This window comes from Scyliorhinus canicula, chromosome 18, assembly GCF_902713615.1.
Source record: "Scyliorhinus canicula chromosome 18, sScyCan1.1, whole genome shotgun sequence".
Taxonomy (NCBI): Eukaryota; Metazoa; Chordata; class Chondrichthyes; order Carcharhiniformes; family Scyliorhinidae; genus Scyliorhinus; species Scyliorhinus canicula.
In genome coordinates this window covers 86,540,985-86,559,166 of record NC_052163.1, presented here as the reverse complement: position 1 = coordinate 86,559,166, position 18,182 = coordinate 86,540,985, and the positions used below count along the sequence as shown (strand labels likewise).

At 46.7% G+C, this 18,182-nt stretch overlaps 1 protein-coding gene across 36 annotated transcripts in view; it reads left to right on the top strand.

The window, feature by feature from the left end:
* Window positions 1-18,182, top strand: part of LOC119952981 (receptor-type tyrosine-protein phosphatase S-like) — a 561,150-nt gene that overhangs the window by 392,766 nt on the left and 150,202 nt on the right. For 19 of the 36 annotated variants that reach the window (XM_038776673.1, XM_038776702.1, XM_038776701.1 and 16 more), the window contains 3 exons: window positions 943-1,136; window positions 6,691-6,717; window positions 7,296-7,413. The exons of 11 other annotated variants lie outside the window; for them this stretch is intronic. In XM_038776673.1, coding sequence (XP_038632601.1) covers window positions 943-1,136; window positions 6,691-6,717; window positions 7,296-7,413 — 339 coding nt within the window. The remainder of the gene's footprint in view (window positions 1-942; window positions 1,137-6,690; window positions 6,718-7,295; window positions 7,414-18,182) is intronic. 6 more of the 36 variants (XM_038776700.1, XM_038776699.1, XM_038776682.1 and 3 more) reach the window with 1 other exon arrangement.

Genomic DNA, 18,182 nt, shown 5'->3' with positions numbered 1-18,182 from the left:
CTGATTAAAAATAAAAGCAAATAGAGAAGTAATTATACCCAGTCACTAAAGAGCCTCTGGCAACTATTGTGGATCTGCTCAAACTGTTTGCAAAAAGTAATCTGACTATCTCCAACCTAATTCCATATATTTATTTACTTAGTAAGGACCAAGACCGTATAGAAAGCCATGATACATGATTAATATTTGTTCAAAGGTTGTGCATCTTTATTCCAATTATTTCCACTTCTTGCTGCTGTGCCCCCTTCTGCAACCTGGCTGTCAGCCTCCAAAAGGCTCCCCCAAATACTGTTCCGTATTCAGCTAACTTGCAGACTGAATTTGGTTCCATTTGCAGATCAGCTGTAAAGATCTACCTGTTGAGGTTAGATTCTGGTCATGTTCCATACTCCAGCATGTTAGAAGTCAGACCTGGTTCTGTTCCATCATCAGGTTTAGTTCTGCTGACTTTGTTGCTTCTCCCTTAATAAATCTGGTACTTGACTGGGAACTGGAGTAAAGGTATAGTCGCCATAGTCCCAGATGACCACAGGCTGCTTTCTCCGTTGAGGGGAAGAGCTGACTGATGGCGATTTAACCGGAGGATCACCACACCTCAGGCGAGGAGCAAGGTTGAGAAGGCGGAGCCTTCACGAATAACCTCAGCCGGTATGGGGATTGAACGCGTGTATCATAAACCAGTTGTCCAGCCAATTAAGCTAAACCAGCCCCTGTTGGGAACTGGAGTACAGCATTATTGCGTGACAGAGGAAGACATTCAAGAGATAAATTTGCAAGGAACTTCCTCAGGAGCCGCCCTATCATTTCTGATTTATTTTGGAGTCCGAAAGACCCTTTGACCTCTTGATAAGGCGGCAACTGACTCTAAAATTCTCTACTTTGTTCTTATCTAAAGAAAGACAGCACTTTTGCTTTCTGATGCCCTACACATTATTCTTGCAGTGCCCAGTGCTCCGCCTCGTAAAGTGGAGGTTGAAGCATTAAACTCCACTGCTTTGAAGGTCATTTGGCGCTCTCCTGTCCCGAACAAACAACACGGCCAGATTCGAGGGTATCAGGTGCACTACGTCGAGGTGGTGGACGGAGAAGCCAGGGGACAGCCACTGATAAAGGACATCATGTTGGCCGATGCACAGGTTAGGAAGCAAAATCAAAACGTGGTGGTGGTTGTTGCTGCAATCCCAGTAACAATTATAGGTTGATGATGTCGATTGCTGAAAAGAATCACAGGTGATGGAAACATTGACCATGTACATAATACAGTAAAAACTGGGGAAATGAGCAACAGCCTAATAGACTACCTAAACTAATGGCAAAATAATCCAGAGCGAGAGGAGGAGAAATCTCTTTACTGAGCGAGCTGTTACGATAGAGAATGCATTGCCTGGATTTTATGCTTCTAGAGGTGAGGTAGCACAGACGAGTAACTGGTGGGATCAGGCAAAACCCAGAGCCATCTACAGCACAAAAGCCACCACCAATCAGAATAGCTGGTCATTCCAATCTTCAAGAAGAGGTCATGTAACACGTTGGTTATCAGATTGGTTAGCAGGAAATAGTTAATCCCAGTTAGTAGCTGGTTGATGGAGGATGTGTATACTTCCCCTGCCCCACCATCCCCAACCACCCAACCCAGACCCAATGATCCTATGCATTCTGGCCTTATGGTCGTAAGGGACATCCCTCTTTTCTTCCTTGTGCTTGTATAGAAGTCAGTGATTGTAACCTCAAGTGGTGCCTGAATGTCAATATTGTACCATTAAGACCCATTCCAGAACTTGAGCCCGTAATCCAGGTCTTCTGTCCTTCAGATGAAACATTCAGCCCAGATCCTGCCTGTCTGTTTGTGTGGATCTAAAGGATCCCATGGCATTATTTGAAGAAGAGACATTTCTCCAGGTGTCCTGCTCAAACTTTCCCTCAACCAGCAACTGCAAAGTTAGATTAACTGGTCATTTATGTCATTGCTGTTTGAGAGATCATCCTCTGTTCAAGACAGCCGGTGTGTTGCGTGACAAAGCAATAGCCACTTCAGGACAAAGTAATTGATTGTACTTGAAATGCTTTGAGGTGTCTCTGAGAGAGGAGCACCTCCCCCCCCCCCCACTAATGGACAAGGTGAACCCCCATCCAATGGACATGGAGTACCCTCCGCATGCACATAAGGGGAACACCTCTCCCCCCACCCCCCTTCCCATGGGGTTCCTCGCAGGGCTCTGGCACTTCCAGATTGGCATTGCCAGCGTGTCAGGGGACAGTGTCAGGGCACTGCCCAGGTATGCCCCTCAGCATCTGGGGCAATGCTTACCTGTACGCCCCCGGCGAGGTCATCATGCCTGGTTTTCATCCTTGACAACCAGTAACGATTCGTGCCTGCGTAACATCACGCCGGCTGAGTGGGAAGATGCACTGAGGGCCGAGGTAGCAGCTTCAAGCCCGCTAATATTGCAATGTATGCAAATCAGGCTCGCGCCCTTCCTGGGTGTGAACCTGATTACTTCCTCGGAGGGGGCGGAGGGGATGATGGGAAACCAAAATCTCGCTGGCACAAATCCTGTTTATGGCCTCATGAGATTTAGCGGCCTTTATGGAATATACGCCTGCCGCTGGAGCAGCTGCAAAATCACAGTCATCGTGTCCTATTCTGGGCACCGCACTTTAGGAGGGATGCGAAGGGTGCAGAAAATATCTGTAAGCATGGTTCCTGGGAAGAGGACCTAAAGTGGATACATAGGTGAAGCTTATAGAAGAGAGGGTTGAGAGAAGATTTGACGTGCTCAAAATCATGCAAGCCAGAGGGGGGGGGGGAGAAACTGTCTCCATTGGCAGAAAGGTTGGGAACTAGAGAATACAGTAGGCACGATTTAACTAAAAGGGAACAAAGTCGTGTTTAGCTACGTGTTTACCCGTGCTCACAGCGCTGAGAAACACGTGGCTATAAAACACCACCTGCGTTAGATAAGAGGCCTTAGTGGAGATCACACAGCCACGGTCACACATAGTACCTGTTTTGTGCACGGAGGTGCTCTGCGCGACGGAACCCCTCAGTACAGTCAGATTGTGACTCCATTTTTAAATGCCATCCCGATCTCTGAGGCCCCCAACCTCTCCCCAGCCCCAACACACTTTGGGAGGGTCCCCATCCTGCAAAACACCCGTGCAGGGCACCCCCAGTCTGATCATCAGTGAACAAAAAAAGCCAGCTTGGCACATTGGCACTGCCAGGTGGCACTGCCCCTTCCAGCTGGCAATGCCACCTGGGCACCTTAGCAGTGTCTGTCTGGCACCCAGTGGTGTTGTCAGGTGCTGGACTGATAGTGCCAGGGTGGAACCACCAGTGCCAAGGTACCACGCTGCCAAAAGGGCATGCACCTGGGTGCCTCTTATCCCCTGGGAGACCCACATATGTGCTGATCCATCTGGTCCCTGTTTATGGAGACCTGTACTGAATGGCACTTGCCCAAGGTCTCCACAGCAAAGGCAATTGATCCCACACCTCGGGTAACTTAGAACCTGCACATTAAAGTGAGGCTATTTTCTCGCTTTAATATGCAGATTTGCTAAAAAGTGATCCCGCCCAGAATGGGCAGGATTTTCATCGCAATGTCTTGCCAGAGCGTGTTACATCTCGCAAAGCGTGGCGAGCCGGGTAGATCCTGGGAGTGGGTTCTCCCAGCTTTTATCGGCCATGCTGCGTCGTGGCAAACTGCTTTTCGTGCACAGTGTGGCTATTCAATCACTCCCCGAGTTAAGGTAATTGGCACAAGAACCAACGCTGACATGAGGAAAACCATATTTCCGCAGCAAGTGGTTGGGATCTGGACCCACCGCCTGAGAGTGTGCTAGAAGCAGATTCACAGCTTTCAAAGTGGAATTGGAAAAACACCAGGAGAGAATGTTTGCAGGGTTATTGCGAAAGGGCAAGGTTGAGGGTGGGGGGAGGGGTTGGGGGTCAATGTCTTCCTGTTTACTTCCATTGTTTTTAATTTTAATGAATCAATCAATTTCTCGTTCATTCCTATGATGTAGCATTCACGTGGACAAAACCTGTTTCCTGTCATTTGCATTATGTGAATTTCAATGTTCTGAACCCCTTTTGCTCCATTGTACAGAATTGCAGTGAAATTAACTCCTTTCCAGTCACCCTGTTGTGTGAAATTCCTAACATGAGGGCAGCACGTTAGTACTCTGTGCACACTGTTGAATGGTCAGCGCACCAACTTCTAATCAATCGACTGAAACTCCAACTACAGACATAATTTAATCGCTTGTGTGTAATGCTGTTTGTCTGTGGTGTCTTCTCTTGTTTCGGTTAGATTTAATCACTAAGTGAATGATTAAATGGACTGTACAGCAGCATTTGCAAATTGCTTATTTGTCTTCTGGCTTTTCAAAGTCCCACTGTCGGGGATAAGGCCTCTTGGTATCTAGATCTGAATTTGTTAGACATGCACCTGCTATCAGACACAATTGTTTGTTTTCGTTCAACCTCTTTCAAACCTGCCCATTGAATTACAACAAATGATATGGATCTATTGTCACAGAAATAACTCATTGGGCATGGCTGGTCTACGTTAGTATCAATATTCCACAAGAGCCTCCTCCCATGTTAATTACCTCTTCCTATCCTGCCCCCCTGCATATCCCTCGGTTACCTCAAGCCCCCGTTAGATGTGTCAGTGTATTAGCTTCAACAACCCCCTGAAGGCAGCATGGAGGGTTCCACATACTCATCACTCTCTGTGCAAGGAGATTGCTCTTAAATCCTTTTTTTGACCTGTTAGCGGCTAATGTGTATTTATGCTGCCGTGTTCATTCAGAATCCTTCATAGTGTTAAAGACAACTGTCTTAATCTTCTCAATCCTGAAGAAGAGAGCCCCAACCTGTTAAAATCTTCCACACTAGTTACATCCCCTCAATTGTTGATAACCTCCTCGTAAATGTAATTTGCTACAGTGCTGGTATGTCGTTTTTAAAAGTTCACATTTTTGGCCCAAGATCTTGTGGAGAGTGAGAGGACATCAGTTCATTTGGGCAGTGAGATGTGCAGTTTCCTGGTGACTTTCCAGCCATTAGAATTAGTGAAGTTGGTGGGGCCTGCAGTCCTCACTGGCCAAATTTACCAAAAGGCTCCTGGCAATCAATGCTCCGTGCTGGGTGGACAAATCAATGATCTTCAGCAATCCATAGAACATTTCACCTGACAATGGTGTAGGTTAGGTTCATTGCACTAATAGTATACCTGAAAGCCCTCGTCAGCCGCGTCAGCCGTCCTGCATGCATTCTGTGAGTTTGATTGCTGAGCATATGCCTCTGGGTAGACATCATTAGCTGAGGAATATACAGGCTAGTAAAGTCCAGCTTTCATTCCATGGGAACTTAACTGGACTCGGCTGAAACAACAGTAATAGGAGGGTACCACGTGTGGCCTCAGCAGCTTTGTCTGAGAAGAGTTTTTAAAAATAAAATGTCCGCACCAGAGTTCCCTGCATAAGCGATTATAGTCTTGGCCATAGCACAAAATATGCAATCGCAAATTGGCTGCCCATTTTACTACACTCCGGATAATCTGTTGAAAACAAGCCAATGACTGAGCAGGAGTAAAACCAGCCAATGTCTGAGCAGGGATTAAAATAGGCCAATGATTGAGGGGAGGGGGGGGGGGGGACCAACCAATGAATGAGCAAGGATGAAACCAGGCCAATGATTGAGAAGGGAGTAAAACAGGCCAATGATTTTGTTGCACAATTAGTGCTGTTGTTGAGGACTAATTTCACCCCCAAAGGAATTGGAGAAGGAAAACCATGATATTGCCTGTCTCATCTGGATTCCAGCTCGAGCCCCAAGGTATGACCCGACACTGCTCTAACACACTGGGCTGAGAAAATGGGTGGGTTTGGGTCAGGCAGGAAGTAACACCTAAAGGTTTGATCCATAATCTAAGCCGGTCTGCAAGTTGTCTATTTCTGGCTTTAATTGATGCTTTAAATTGGGTGGCTTCCCAACCTGCCCCAAGGAGGTGGATTGGAATTTTAAATATCATAATGAGATTGTGATCCTACCAACAAGGCCTCTATTCAGCATGAGACCCACCATCACCAGGGACTTGATTTCCCACTCCTGATCTATCCCTCATTTTCCTAGTCCCAATATGTGCTCCCCCACCAGGCTGCAATCTTGTCCCCTGTCCTTTGAAATTTGATTTCCCCCTCTGCCCCACCCCCACCTAACGCATTCCATACCATCCCCCCTCACCCCCATCCCATCCATCTCAGATCCTCTGCAGTCTCCGATCACCACCTACCCCTCCCCCCCACTCCAAAACAAACCTGCCCCTTCCCTGTGAATCAGCAGCCCCTCATCCCCTTCCTATTCCCCTTCCCCAATCTTAAAACCCCATAGTGTGTGGGGAATCCCAAAATTGCAGGTTTTCTGTAACTTTCTGATTGAGCTGCTCCATGTGGGCCAGAGAAGTAAATGTTCCTCCCACTGTCCCACTGCTCCTGATTTAGATCACAAACATTGGGACTTGACTTCTCCATCATGGGGCATGGTCTCTGTTGTGGATCTTGAGGGGCCTTGAGTCCTTTGACCCTGTTCAGAGCAAAGCCACCTTGAAACTCTTCCTTCGTTTTCAAACTTTTTGTTTATTTTGTCTCTCTTTCTCTTGCCTTCCTCCTGTTGCTCAGTGGGAGACTGACGACACTGCAGAATATGTGAGTAAAGTGCCTCATTCTCTGTGTAATCTCTTATGTTCTTCCCTTCCTGCCAAGTGTTCAGAAGTGCTACAAATATTGTTTTTCTGCATTTGCAAAGCATGTTTGGTTTTCATTTGGCTTTTTGTTGACGGTGTTCGATGGCAGTTTTTTCAACATCTGGAAACTCCCCTTATGCCCGCCAGTCTCCTGCTGTAGTCCATGCGCCACTGTGGCTGTGAAGGTGGGTCCTCTAACCACACAGGCCTGGCACCATGTCCCCAACTGGCACTGTGCCAGTGACCTGCCAGGGTGAGTCGAAGGGGAAAGGAGTTGAGCCCTGACTGCCAGTCAAAGCCACCATCTGAAATATCAAGTCATTTCAGCAGAATCTGAGGATCAATAAGAGGATGAATCCTGCCATGATTTCTGGAGTAGTGTCCGTGCAGAAGGATCCTGCCCTGAGTATTATTTTTGCATGTTTTATGGCATTTAGTTTGGAAGTGTTCGTGTTGTGCACACAATTGCTTCAATTATTTGAATCTCACCAATTTATTTTCCTAATGATCTTCTCTTAAAAAATGTGTTTCCAATGGTAGGAGATGATCATCTCTGGACTGCAGCCAGAAACAATGTATTCCATCACCGTGGCAGCCTACACAACAAAGGGTGATGGGGTTCGCAGCAAGTCAAAGCTCGTGGTCACCAAAGGTTCAGGTCAGTCAGCTGCCAGAGTTACTATTTCTTTGATACAATGCAGTTAAAGCAGGGAAGGGCAGTGCAGCTTTGTTCCTATTTCATTTATTGTCTTCTTTTCCAGTCCTTTTCCTTCCTTCAGCATACCTTGCTCAAGTGAACAACCCACAATACCTGTCACTTGTTGTCGGCAGGTTCTTCTTTTCTCCCACGAAGGAAAACTTTGCCTCATCAGATGCCTTTAGATTCACTCTTCTGAGAGGGGTCACTGGACAGGATTCAAGGGCAGTGACTTTCGTTTACCTTCCCCATCCCTGAAGCATCAAATTCCTTTGCAGTGTGTCGAACATCATTTCAGTTGACTAGGCTGGGGTTGTTTTCCTTAGAGCAAAGAAGGCTAAGGGGGACATGATCGAGGTGTACAAAGTTGTGAAGGATGTAGATAGGAAGGAGCTTTTCATCCAGTAGAGGGGGTCAATAACCAAGGGAGTAGATTTAAGGTAAGGGGCAGGGCATTGCAAGGGGATCTGACGGGGGGGGGGGGGGGGGGGGGGGGGGGGGGGGGAGGAATCGGGAACGTACTGCCTGAAAGGGTGGTAGAGGCAGGAACCTTCAACAGGAGAATTAGAAGGGATTTGAGGAAAAACATTTTTACCCAGAGGGCGGTGGCAATCTGGAACTCACTGCTTGAAAAGGTGGTAGAGATGGGAACCCCCACTGCATTGAAGAAGCATTTAGATGAGCACCTGAAACGCCATAGCACACAAGGTTACAGACCAAATGCTGGAAAATAGAATTAGAATAGATTGGTGCTTGATGGCCGGCAGGCATGATTAGCTGAAGGGTCACTCTTTCAGCTGTAAAACTTCGACTGTGACAGCAGCTAATTCAACACTGTCTACATTTGAATCTGGGTTTGGTTTGACCATTCAGTGCCATAACTAGTGAATGTATCATGTTCACTAACTCATTGTAAATTTCTACAATTGCCTCACCAGCTGTTGTCAAGCAGGATTGTTAAAAGGCAAATTGAAGTCAAGGTGTTAAGTCCAAGAGAAAGATGGGTGGATATCACGGAGGCTTCAAGTTAGGGAATGGGCAGGGGGTGGGGGGATATATATCATTGAGGCTTTAATTCCAGAGAGAGTTGTACAAATATATATTTTAATTTTTTACAATTCAGAGGCAATTTGGCATGGCCAATCCACCTACCCTGCACATTTTTAGGTTGTGGGGATGAGACCCATGCAGGCACGGGGTGAATCTGCAAACTCCACATGGACAGTGACCAGTAGCCAGGATTGAACCCAGGTCCTCGGCGCCGTGAGGCAGCAGTGCTAACCACTGCACCACCTTGCCACCTCAAAGACGGACAAATATGACTGAGGCTTTGATTTCAGGGGATGGAAGTGTGTGAGCACAGAGCTCTTGAATCAAAGAGATAGATGAGTAAATATTACTGAACTTCGCAACAGTTGAATTTATTCCTGTTTAAAGGATTTGTTCAAAGGATTGTTTCGACACAGTCCTGTTACAGTCTCATGACAGGTGGCTATTTTCTTGTTACTGTTTCTTATGTGGGGAATCATTGACATGTTGTTTTTAAAGCAGGAGTATATTCTCATTAATATTTTGTGAGGGGGTATATTGCTTTGTGAGGAGATGGATGTTATTGCTCTGATCCTCAATTGTGTGTGTGTGCATGTTTATGTGTGCATGCGCGTGTGTTAATGTGTGTGCGTGCACGTGTTGATGTGTGTGCAGATGCACGTGTTAATGTGCGTGTGCACGCACGGGTGTTAAGGTGTGAGACACACATTAAGGTGCATGCGTGCGTGTTAAGGTGCACGCACTAGTGTTAGGGTGCCCGCGTGTGGTAAGGTTAGGGTGGGCACACATGGGTCAGGATGCGCACGAGAGAGTGTAAGGGTGTGTGCGCACACGTGTGTTAGGGTATGTACATCTAGTTTTATGGGGAGCGCGCACGTGTGTTCGTATGTTAATGAGTGAGCATCCATGCTACTTTGTTGTGTGGGTGGAATTTAATGTAGGGAATGGGAGTGTCACCCTTTGGCTGGAGAGCTACGACAGCCCCACATCAACCCTTTTTGGGAAAGCTGCTGCATCAATCAGGCACTTAACTGGACAGTGGCTGGACTTGCCCCAAGATCAGGGATCCTGAGGTGGTGGCTGCAGCTAGTGTTGTACCTACCTTCGGACCAGGATCACCGATTGACACAAGCAGAGCTGGAAGTGGGTTGCAGTAGAGTGGGATTATTTGCGAGGGCAGGGCTGGTGGATCTCAATAAACCTGCCCAATGCTGCCCCCTTCGCTCAATCAGGCACCGAGTGTCTTTAAACGAGGGACACCTTTATTTCATTTTTGGGCTTCCTATATGGTAGGCCCACCCAAGCACTGCTGGGTGAATACCAGCGGCAGTGGGATGAGGCACGTAGGTGGACATTAATTGCCTATTTAAGGTCCTCAATTGACAGAAGGGCTGGAAGGCTGCCCACAAGCCCTCCTGCCCCAAACTTAATCGAGGCAAGAGCAAAGGTGGCTGGGTACCAACCCGATTAAATGCTCCCCCACCGCGTGCATGTGTATATTGGTGAGGATAAATGTTTTAGAGGGAGGGAACGTTGTTTTCCATCTTGTTTGCTGCTGGTGGAATCAGCAGTACCCCAAGAGTGACAGCTGGGCAGCTGTTGCACATATGCAGGGGACAAGTGAGCAATGAATTCTCTCATTTTATCAAGTTATAAAAGAGGGACTCTGTTTCATAGCCTGCGAATATTCCGCAGTGACCACCAGCCCTTTTTCCCAGCGACCAGAATGCATTGGTGCTAACAGGTGATGGATGCAGTCATATGATGTTCACCTAGCAGTTATTTTAATGGATGTGCTATCCCAGTTAGAAAAACAAATTAATGCCTGTATTAAAATAGCAGGCAGGAGAATGTTGTACCAATGTGTTAAGCAGTCATTAGTCAGCACTGTCAACAGAAATTTCTTGCTGATGGACTTTTCTCACCTGCTGTGAGAACTGCGTTGGCTATTAACTGGCATGAAGCCAAATAACTGGATCACCTCAGACAATCATCATCCTTCCAGGAAGTAGCAGAAATACCTTTCCTCGCGATTTATTGATGTTTTCATCCAGAACCACCAGCTCCCTCACCGCCCCTGACCATCACCACCTCCGGGTGTGTGCTGTCTACACTGCGTTCTGATGTGATCCCAGGTAGGGGGTGGATCAGCTGTGTGAAATTGTTACTATTTCTGTACAACTGCAGACTGATTTAATGAAGAACACATTTTCAGGCGCATTTGACAAATACGAACTTGTGGATTTCACACGTGTGAGAGTAACTCTAAATAATACTCACGGGGAACCACGAGGCAGCAAGTGCGACTGAGCAAGTCCAATGACAAACTGTCACAGTGCAAAGCTTGGCAACATTCCCCACAAATCTTGGCAGGGTACCTGTTATTATTTACATTCTTCAGCCTGTTTGCCTGTTTTAAAGGTGGGCCTTTTTATCTCTGACTCCATTTGTATTGTGGTACAACCACTTGAGGAGCCATTGTGTGACGTACTTGCGATTGTTTCTTTTCCCCATTCCTGCAGCGCTCCCAGCGCCAAATCCAATCCAAAATTATATAGAATTGCGAGCGCACAAGCAGGCCATTCGGCCCAGCTGCTCTCTACCAGTGTTGGTGCTGCACACAAGCCTCCGCCCCCCCTCCCCCCCCCCTCTCCCCACCAACCCCCCCACCGCCACTTCAGCTGGTCTGCACAAAAGTGAGAGTTATAGTCATAGAACATACAATGCAGAAGGAGGCCATTCGGCCCATCGAGTCTGCACTGACCCACTTCCACCCTATCCCTGTAACCCAACGGTAGCATTGTGGATAGCACAATTGCTTCACAGCTCCAGGGTCCCAGGTTCAATTCCGGCTTGGGTCACTGTGCAGAGTCTGCACATCCTCCCCGCATGTGCGTGGGTTTCCTCCGGGTGCTCCGGTTTCCTCCCACAGTCCAAATATGTGCAGGTTAGGTGGATTGGCCATGATAAATTGCCCTTAGTGTCCAAAATTGCCCTTAGTGTTGGGTCGGGTTGTTGGGATAGGCTGGAGTTGTTAACCTTGGGTAGGGTGCTCTTTCCAGGAGCCGGTGCAGACTCGATGGGCAGAATGGCCTCCTGAAATTCTATGTCTATGTCTATGTCTAACCTTTTTTGGACACAAAGGGCAATTCATCATGGCCAATCCACCTAACTTGCACGTCTTTGGATTGTGGGAGGAAACCCACGCAACCGGAGCACACGGAGGAAACCCACGCAAACACGGGGAGAACGAGCACACTCTGCACAGACAGTGACCCAGCAGGGAATCGAACCTGGGACCCTGGCGCTGTGATGCCACAGTGCTAACCGCTTGTGCTACTGTGCTGCCCTGAGAAGAATGAAAACCGTCAGACCCTGGGTTGTTAACTGGATTCACCCTAGTTGATGAAGCTAAAACTAAGTCACAGCAGCTTTCTATGCTGGAGAGAGTTTATTGACTGAGTTCACAGCCAACATTCCTCCAACCCACCAGTGTCCCAGCCATCCCTGTTTTTAAGTGTACAAGTTGGATTGGATTGGATTTGTTTATTTTCACGTGTACTGAGGTGCAGTGAAAAGTATTTTTCTGCAAGCAGCTCAACCGATCATTAAGTACATGGGAATAAAAGGGAAGTAAAGAAAATACATAATAGGGCAACTCAAGGTATACAATGTAACTACATAAGCACCGGCATCGGACGAAGCATACAGGGCGTAGTGTTAATGAGGTCAGTCCCTAAGAGGGTCATTTCAGAGTCTGATACCAATCACCTTATTAACAATGTGATTGCCATTAAACATTTTTGATATGATTAATAAGACACTACATAGGTTATTTGTTCAGAAGTCAAGTGGAATGTTCTATGGGATTTGTTTGGTCTGTAAAACTTGTGCGAACCGTTCAGGATGAAGGTAAATGCAGAAGCTGGCTGGATGTAATGGAATGGATAGTTTGGAACACTGGGGTGTAATACAATCCCACCATATAGAAACTGACCACTAGACCTCGGAAGAGTTAAGGGAGATGAGTAAAAATTAGGCTGTGATTTTATTGCATGAACATTTATATTTGACTCTCATTCCATGGAGGTGTTCACCTGTTTATTTGAAATACGTTCCATACCACAATAAAAATGACAAAGAGAGGAATTTCATTACCAACAGTAATTTTCATCGACAGAGACGAGCCCTCTGGAACCTGCCCTGACACCAGGGACAACATAATGGGACACTGGTAAAGTCACAGACAGGGATGCAAATCAACTTTCGCAGTAGCTCCTCTGTTGCAGCAAGTCTCCATAGCTGCCGTATGTTAAAACCAAGACAGAATCTGATCGCTGGCTACTGCCAACGCTTCCACAGTGTAACTGAAGAATCGTTCTGTGATTTGAGAAAGATACAGGCAGTGTGGCGTAGGAAAATAAAGTAGCATGTGAAAACTGATGGTGGAAGGCAATTTATGGCGTTAAATGCTGTGCAGTTAGAATTCAGCCGCTTGATTCAATACAAAACCTAATTCCAATATAATATATATTCTAACATCTGTGGGCAGTTCCTGTCAACAGTTTCCATTATAAATTCCAGTGGCACCGTGTATAATGGAAACTGTCGATGTTTAACCTGTGGTGCTGTAATTATACCCTCGGCCCACTCACCGTGGGGATAGTGCATGCCACAACTGGCAGGAGTGTGTAATTACAGCATGACAGGCTTACTTTGGCAGTTTCAATTATTAATACTGAGAAGAGTCTATAATGGACAGACAAAAATAAGGACAGCAGGTATGACTTTAAATTGGGGACCAATTAAATTCTCACGCAGTTACACCCCCACTCTTCAACCCGGTTTTATCAGAAGATTAATAATTTGGTCTCGACTCACTGTGTGTGACTCTGTGGGACGTCAACTTATGTGAGTGTGTGTGCATGTGGGACGTCAACTTGTGTGTGTGCATATATATATGGCACATGTATATTTACAGACACAAAGTATTAATAAAAATCCATGAAATTTCTTTTAGCAAACCAGTGTGTTTCAAACTAAGCCTTGTCATTATACAGGGGCTCAGCTGGGGAACCGCTGGGAGAGGAGCAATCAATTCCAGGTCCCCATTAATCTCTACTAATTTGCTATTCTGTAACAAATTCTCGATACTAACAATTATTTAGATCCAATGACCACAGTGTTTGTTTGCACAGCAGATGCTGTCACTTTGCTCAGTCCTCCAGTAAAACATTTGAACTTAGTTGTAACTCTTAATCTGTAACTAAGGAATACATTTCCCTTTAGAAACCGCAATCTTATGCACCTTTACCTTTTTCACATTTAATTTGGTGTGAGCTAACATGTCCTTGCAGCCCAAAGGCCACCTATTCACCCCACACTTTCCTTTCACTCCTGTCCTGCCCCGATGCTGCTGCCTCTTGTAGGTTAACCAGGATTGTGAGGTGCCCTTTGGAGTCTCACCCCACTTGATTTCTTTCTTCTTGTGTGAGCGCTGGTGGGGCCATTGAACAATGGCAGGAGTCACAATTGACCTGCCGCAGCACACTCTCCGACAGAGTCACTTCAGACGGATTGGGGCTGAAACTGGAGCTGATTTTTATTTTCGTCCTCCTGCCATCTATCATAGTTGCTGCAAGGGCGACAAGGTGGCGCACTGGTAACACTGCTGCCTCACGGCGTTGAGGTCCCGGTTTCGAGCCCGGCCCTGTCCATATGGAATTTGCACATTCTCCCTGTGTCTGCATGGGTCTCACCCCCACAACCCAAAAAGTTGTGCAGGGTACAACTTTTGGCCAAGCTAAATTGCCCCTTAATTGGTTTTTAAAAAAGAATTGGATACTCAAAATAATTTTTTTTTAATTCGCACTTGCTGTGGCCAGTCAGTAAGGACAGGATTGCACTCAACATCCTGGTGCCAGGCTCGTGCAACAGAGCTGTGGGCATCTTTGCCCCTGGGTCGGTGGTGCACCTACACCCCTAGTCAGTAGATTCAAGAGAAATGGAGAGAACATGAGGTGGCAAAAATAAATGGAAGGAAATAAACCGTATGAAATAGCCATTTTCTTTATCGCTTTCTAACCTATTGCCCTTTCTTTCTCCTCCATCTCAATGAAATATTTGGATAAACGATCTACCTCGCACTCAAGTCATTGGTCTACTCATTGATTTGATCACTGTAGCGAGATTTCAATGGGCCAGCCTTGATATCTTTCCAGCACATTGTCTGCCTGGAGATGTAATCCACGTCGCATCTGAAAAGTGTTGATTTAGATGTGCCTCTTGGGTTGTGCTCTGGTGAGTTTGTTGCTGACTCGCACATCATGGTTGGGAAATGGTAAACACATTCAGGTAATGACTGCAGTCAGGCACTGGCTGGCAGTTGGCTCGTTGGTGCTTTGCCAACAAATGGTTTTGACAGGAACAGATTGGAGCAGCAGTTAAACCCAGAATCTTAATGTAACACAGCCCTTGTGGTTGTTTACTGCACAGTCCCTCAATGTCACAGCCTGACTTCATTCTGCGCAGTCAAATGTCCCCCAGTGAAATGGGCTTCAGCGGTTTGCAAGTTGAAGAATGACCAAAAAACCCTGCTGACAAATTAAGTGTTCACTGCAGAAACTAGCCATGCAGAGCAGAGTAGTTGCTAAATATGTCAGTCATTCAAAAACTAGTCTCGGCTACGTTTGCAAGATCGCATTAGGTCTCGGCCCCCCTAAGTTAGTAAGGTGTGTGTAGCGGGAGGAACAAGAAAAAATAAAGTCAGAAACTTAAACCCATTTTGACTTGGATTACACGATAGACAGTCCTAAACAGTGTAATTGAGAGACCAGGGAAGCGATTTTACTGAATGGAACAAAGTCCCATCGCGAGCACATTTAGCTGCATGTTTCCCAATGCTTGCAGTGTTGAGAAACACAAGGCTATAAAACACAACCTGCGTTTGGTAAGGGATATCAGTGGGGAAAGTGCTTTTGAGGGCGCTCGCTGAACTCCTCAGTGTAGCGAGAGATCGGGACGCCATTTTAAAATGGCGTCCCAAGCTGCAAAGCCCCTGACATGACCTCTGATCCCCAAGCCACAAAGCACTATGGGAGGTTCTCCCCCACAACACCCACGCACCTCTGGCCCGATCGCCACCACGCACAAAATGCCAGCTTGGCACCTTGGCAATGCCAGACTGGCACCCATGTAGCACTGCCAAGGTGCCAGGCTGACAGTGCCAGGGTGCCTGGGTGGCACCAGCAGTGCCAAAGTGTCACCCTGCCCAAAGGGCATGTACCTGGGGGCCTTTAACCACTTGGGAGACCCCATGAGTGCCTTTCCATCTGGTCCCCGTTTCTGGAGACCAGTAGTGAACGGTGCTCGCCCGAGGTCTCTGAGGCGAAGGAGATTGGGCTGTCACACACTAATATGCTGATTTGCTAAAAAGTGATCCTGCCCACAATGAGCAGGATTTACACTAATATGCTGATTTGCTAAAAAGTGATCAGGCCCACAATGAGCAGGATTTACACTAATATGCTGATTTGCTAAAAAGTGATCCCGCCCACAATGAGCAGGATTTACATTACAACATTGTGTTAGATCCACAGTGGTAAGGAGGCTGCTGGAGAAGATACTGAGGGATAGGATCTATTCCCATTTGGAAGAAAATGTGCTTATCAGTGATAGGCAACATGGTTTTGTGCAGGGAAGGTCATGTCTTACCAACTTAATAGAATTCTTTGAGGAAGTAACAAAGTTGATTGAGGGAAGGGCTGTAGATGTCATATACATGGACTTCAGTAAGTCATTTGATAAGGTTCCCCATGGTAGGCTGATGGAGAAAGTGAAGTCTCATGGGATCCAGGGTGTACTAGCTAGATATATAAAGAACTGGCTGGGCAACAGGAGACAGAGAGTAGTGGAAGGGTGTAGTGGAAGGGAGTTTCTCAAAATGGAGAACTGTGACCAGTGGTGTTCCACAGAGATCCGTGCTGGGACCACTGTTGTTTGTGATATGCATAAATGATCTGGAGAAAGGTATAGATGGTCTGATTAGCAAGTTTGCAGATGACACTAAAATTGGTGGAGTAGCAGATAGTGAAGGGGACTGTCAGGGAGTACAGCAGAATATAGATAGATTGGAGAGTTGGGCGGAGAAATGGCAGATGGAGTTCAATCTGGGCAAATGCAAGGTGATGCATTTTGGAAGATCCAATTCAAGAGCGAACTATACGGTAAATGAAAAAGCCCTGGGGAAAATTGATGTACAGAGAGATCTGGGTGTTCAGGTTCATTGTACCCTGAAGGTGGCTGCGCAGGTCGATAGAGTGGTCAAGAAGGCATAGGGCATGCTTTCCTTCATCGGAAGGGGTATTGAGTACAAGAGTTGGCAGGTCATGTTACAGTTGTATAAGACTGCTTCGGCCACATTTGGAATACTGCGTACAGTTCTGGTCGCCACATTACCAAAAGGATGTGGATGCTTTGGAGAAGTTGCAGAGGACGTTCACCAGGATGTTGCCTGGTATGGAGGGCGCTAGCTATGAAGAGAGGTTGAGTAGACTAGGATTATTTTCATTAGAAAGATGGAGGTTGAGGTGGGACCGTATTGAGGTCTACAAAATCATGAAGAGGTACAGACAAGGTCGATGGCAAGAAGCTTTTTCCCAGAGTGGGGCAGTCAATTACTAGGGATCACGAGTTCAAGGTAAGAGGGGAAAAGTTTAAGGGAGATATGCCTGGAAAGTTCTTTACGCAGAGGGTGGTGGGTGCCTGGAATGCATTGCCAGCGGAGGTGGTAGAGGCGGGCACGATAGCATCATTTAAGATGTATCTAGACAGATACATGAATGGGCAGGGAGCAGAGGGATACAGATCCTTAGAAATTAGGCGACAGTTTTAGATAGAGGATATGGATTGGCGCAGGCTTGGAGGGCCGAAGGGCCTGTTCCTGTGCTGTAACTTTTCTTTCTTCTTTGAGGCGTTCTGAGTCAGGTAGATCCCGGGAGCAGGGTCTCCTCGCTTCTGTCGGCCACGATGCGCTGCAATTCAGACGCAGTGTGGCTGTAAAACCATGCCACAGAATTCAGTAATTAGCCCAACAAAGAGGGTCAATTCAGCACCAACGTCTGACTTCACTCTCAAAGCCAGCAGGTGGTACTGTCTTCAGGGAACCGCAAGTCAAGGGATGAGCCTTCATATCAGCGACAAACCCAGAGCAGGACCATGATTGTTATGAGAGGGAAGGGTAGCACATCAGCGATGGAGCACAGAGGAGAACTGGTATTGTAGATACTACAGCATTTGGGATGTGGGAGAAGCTATGGTTGCAGCAGTACCTTGAGAGATCAATGTTTTTAAAAAAAATGTTTTTTATTGAGTTTTCATATTTTATATTGAACAAATAACAAATTGTTAGAGAGAAAAAAAAAAGAAAAAAAAACCGCAAAAATTAACATTTATATTTCCAGGTAAGCATCTTCGTAATAACAGCTGTGGCTGCCCCCTTTAGCCGGCTTACATATTTTACATTCCCCAATATGGCCGAGGCACATGTTTATAGGCATTTATTTACAGTTTTGTTTTGGGCCTTAGCTAGCCATCAAACCCCCATAACGAACCCGTACCCCCCCCCCCCCCCCCCCCCCCCCCCCCCGGCTACCTTCCCCCAATTCCCGTCCATTTTCCCC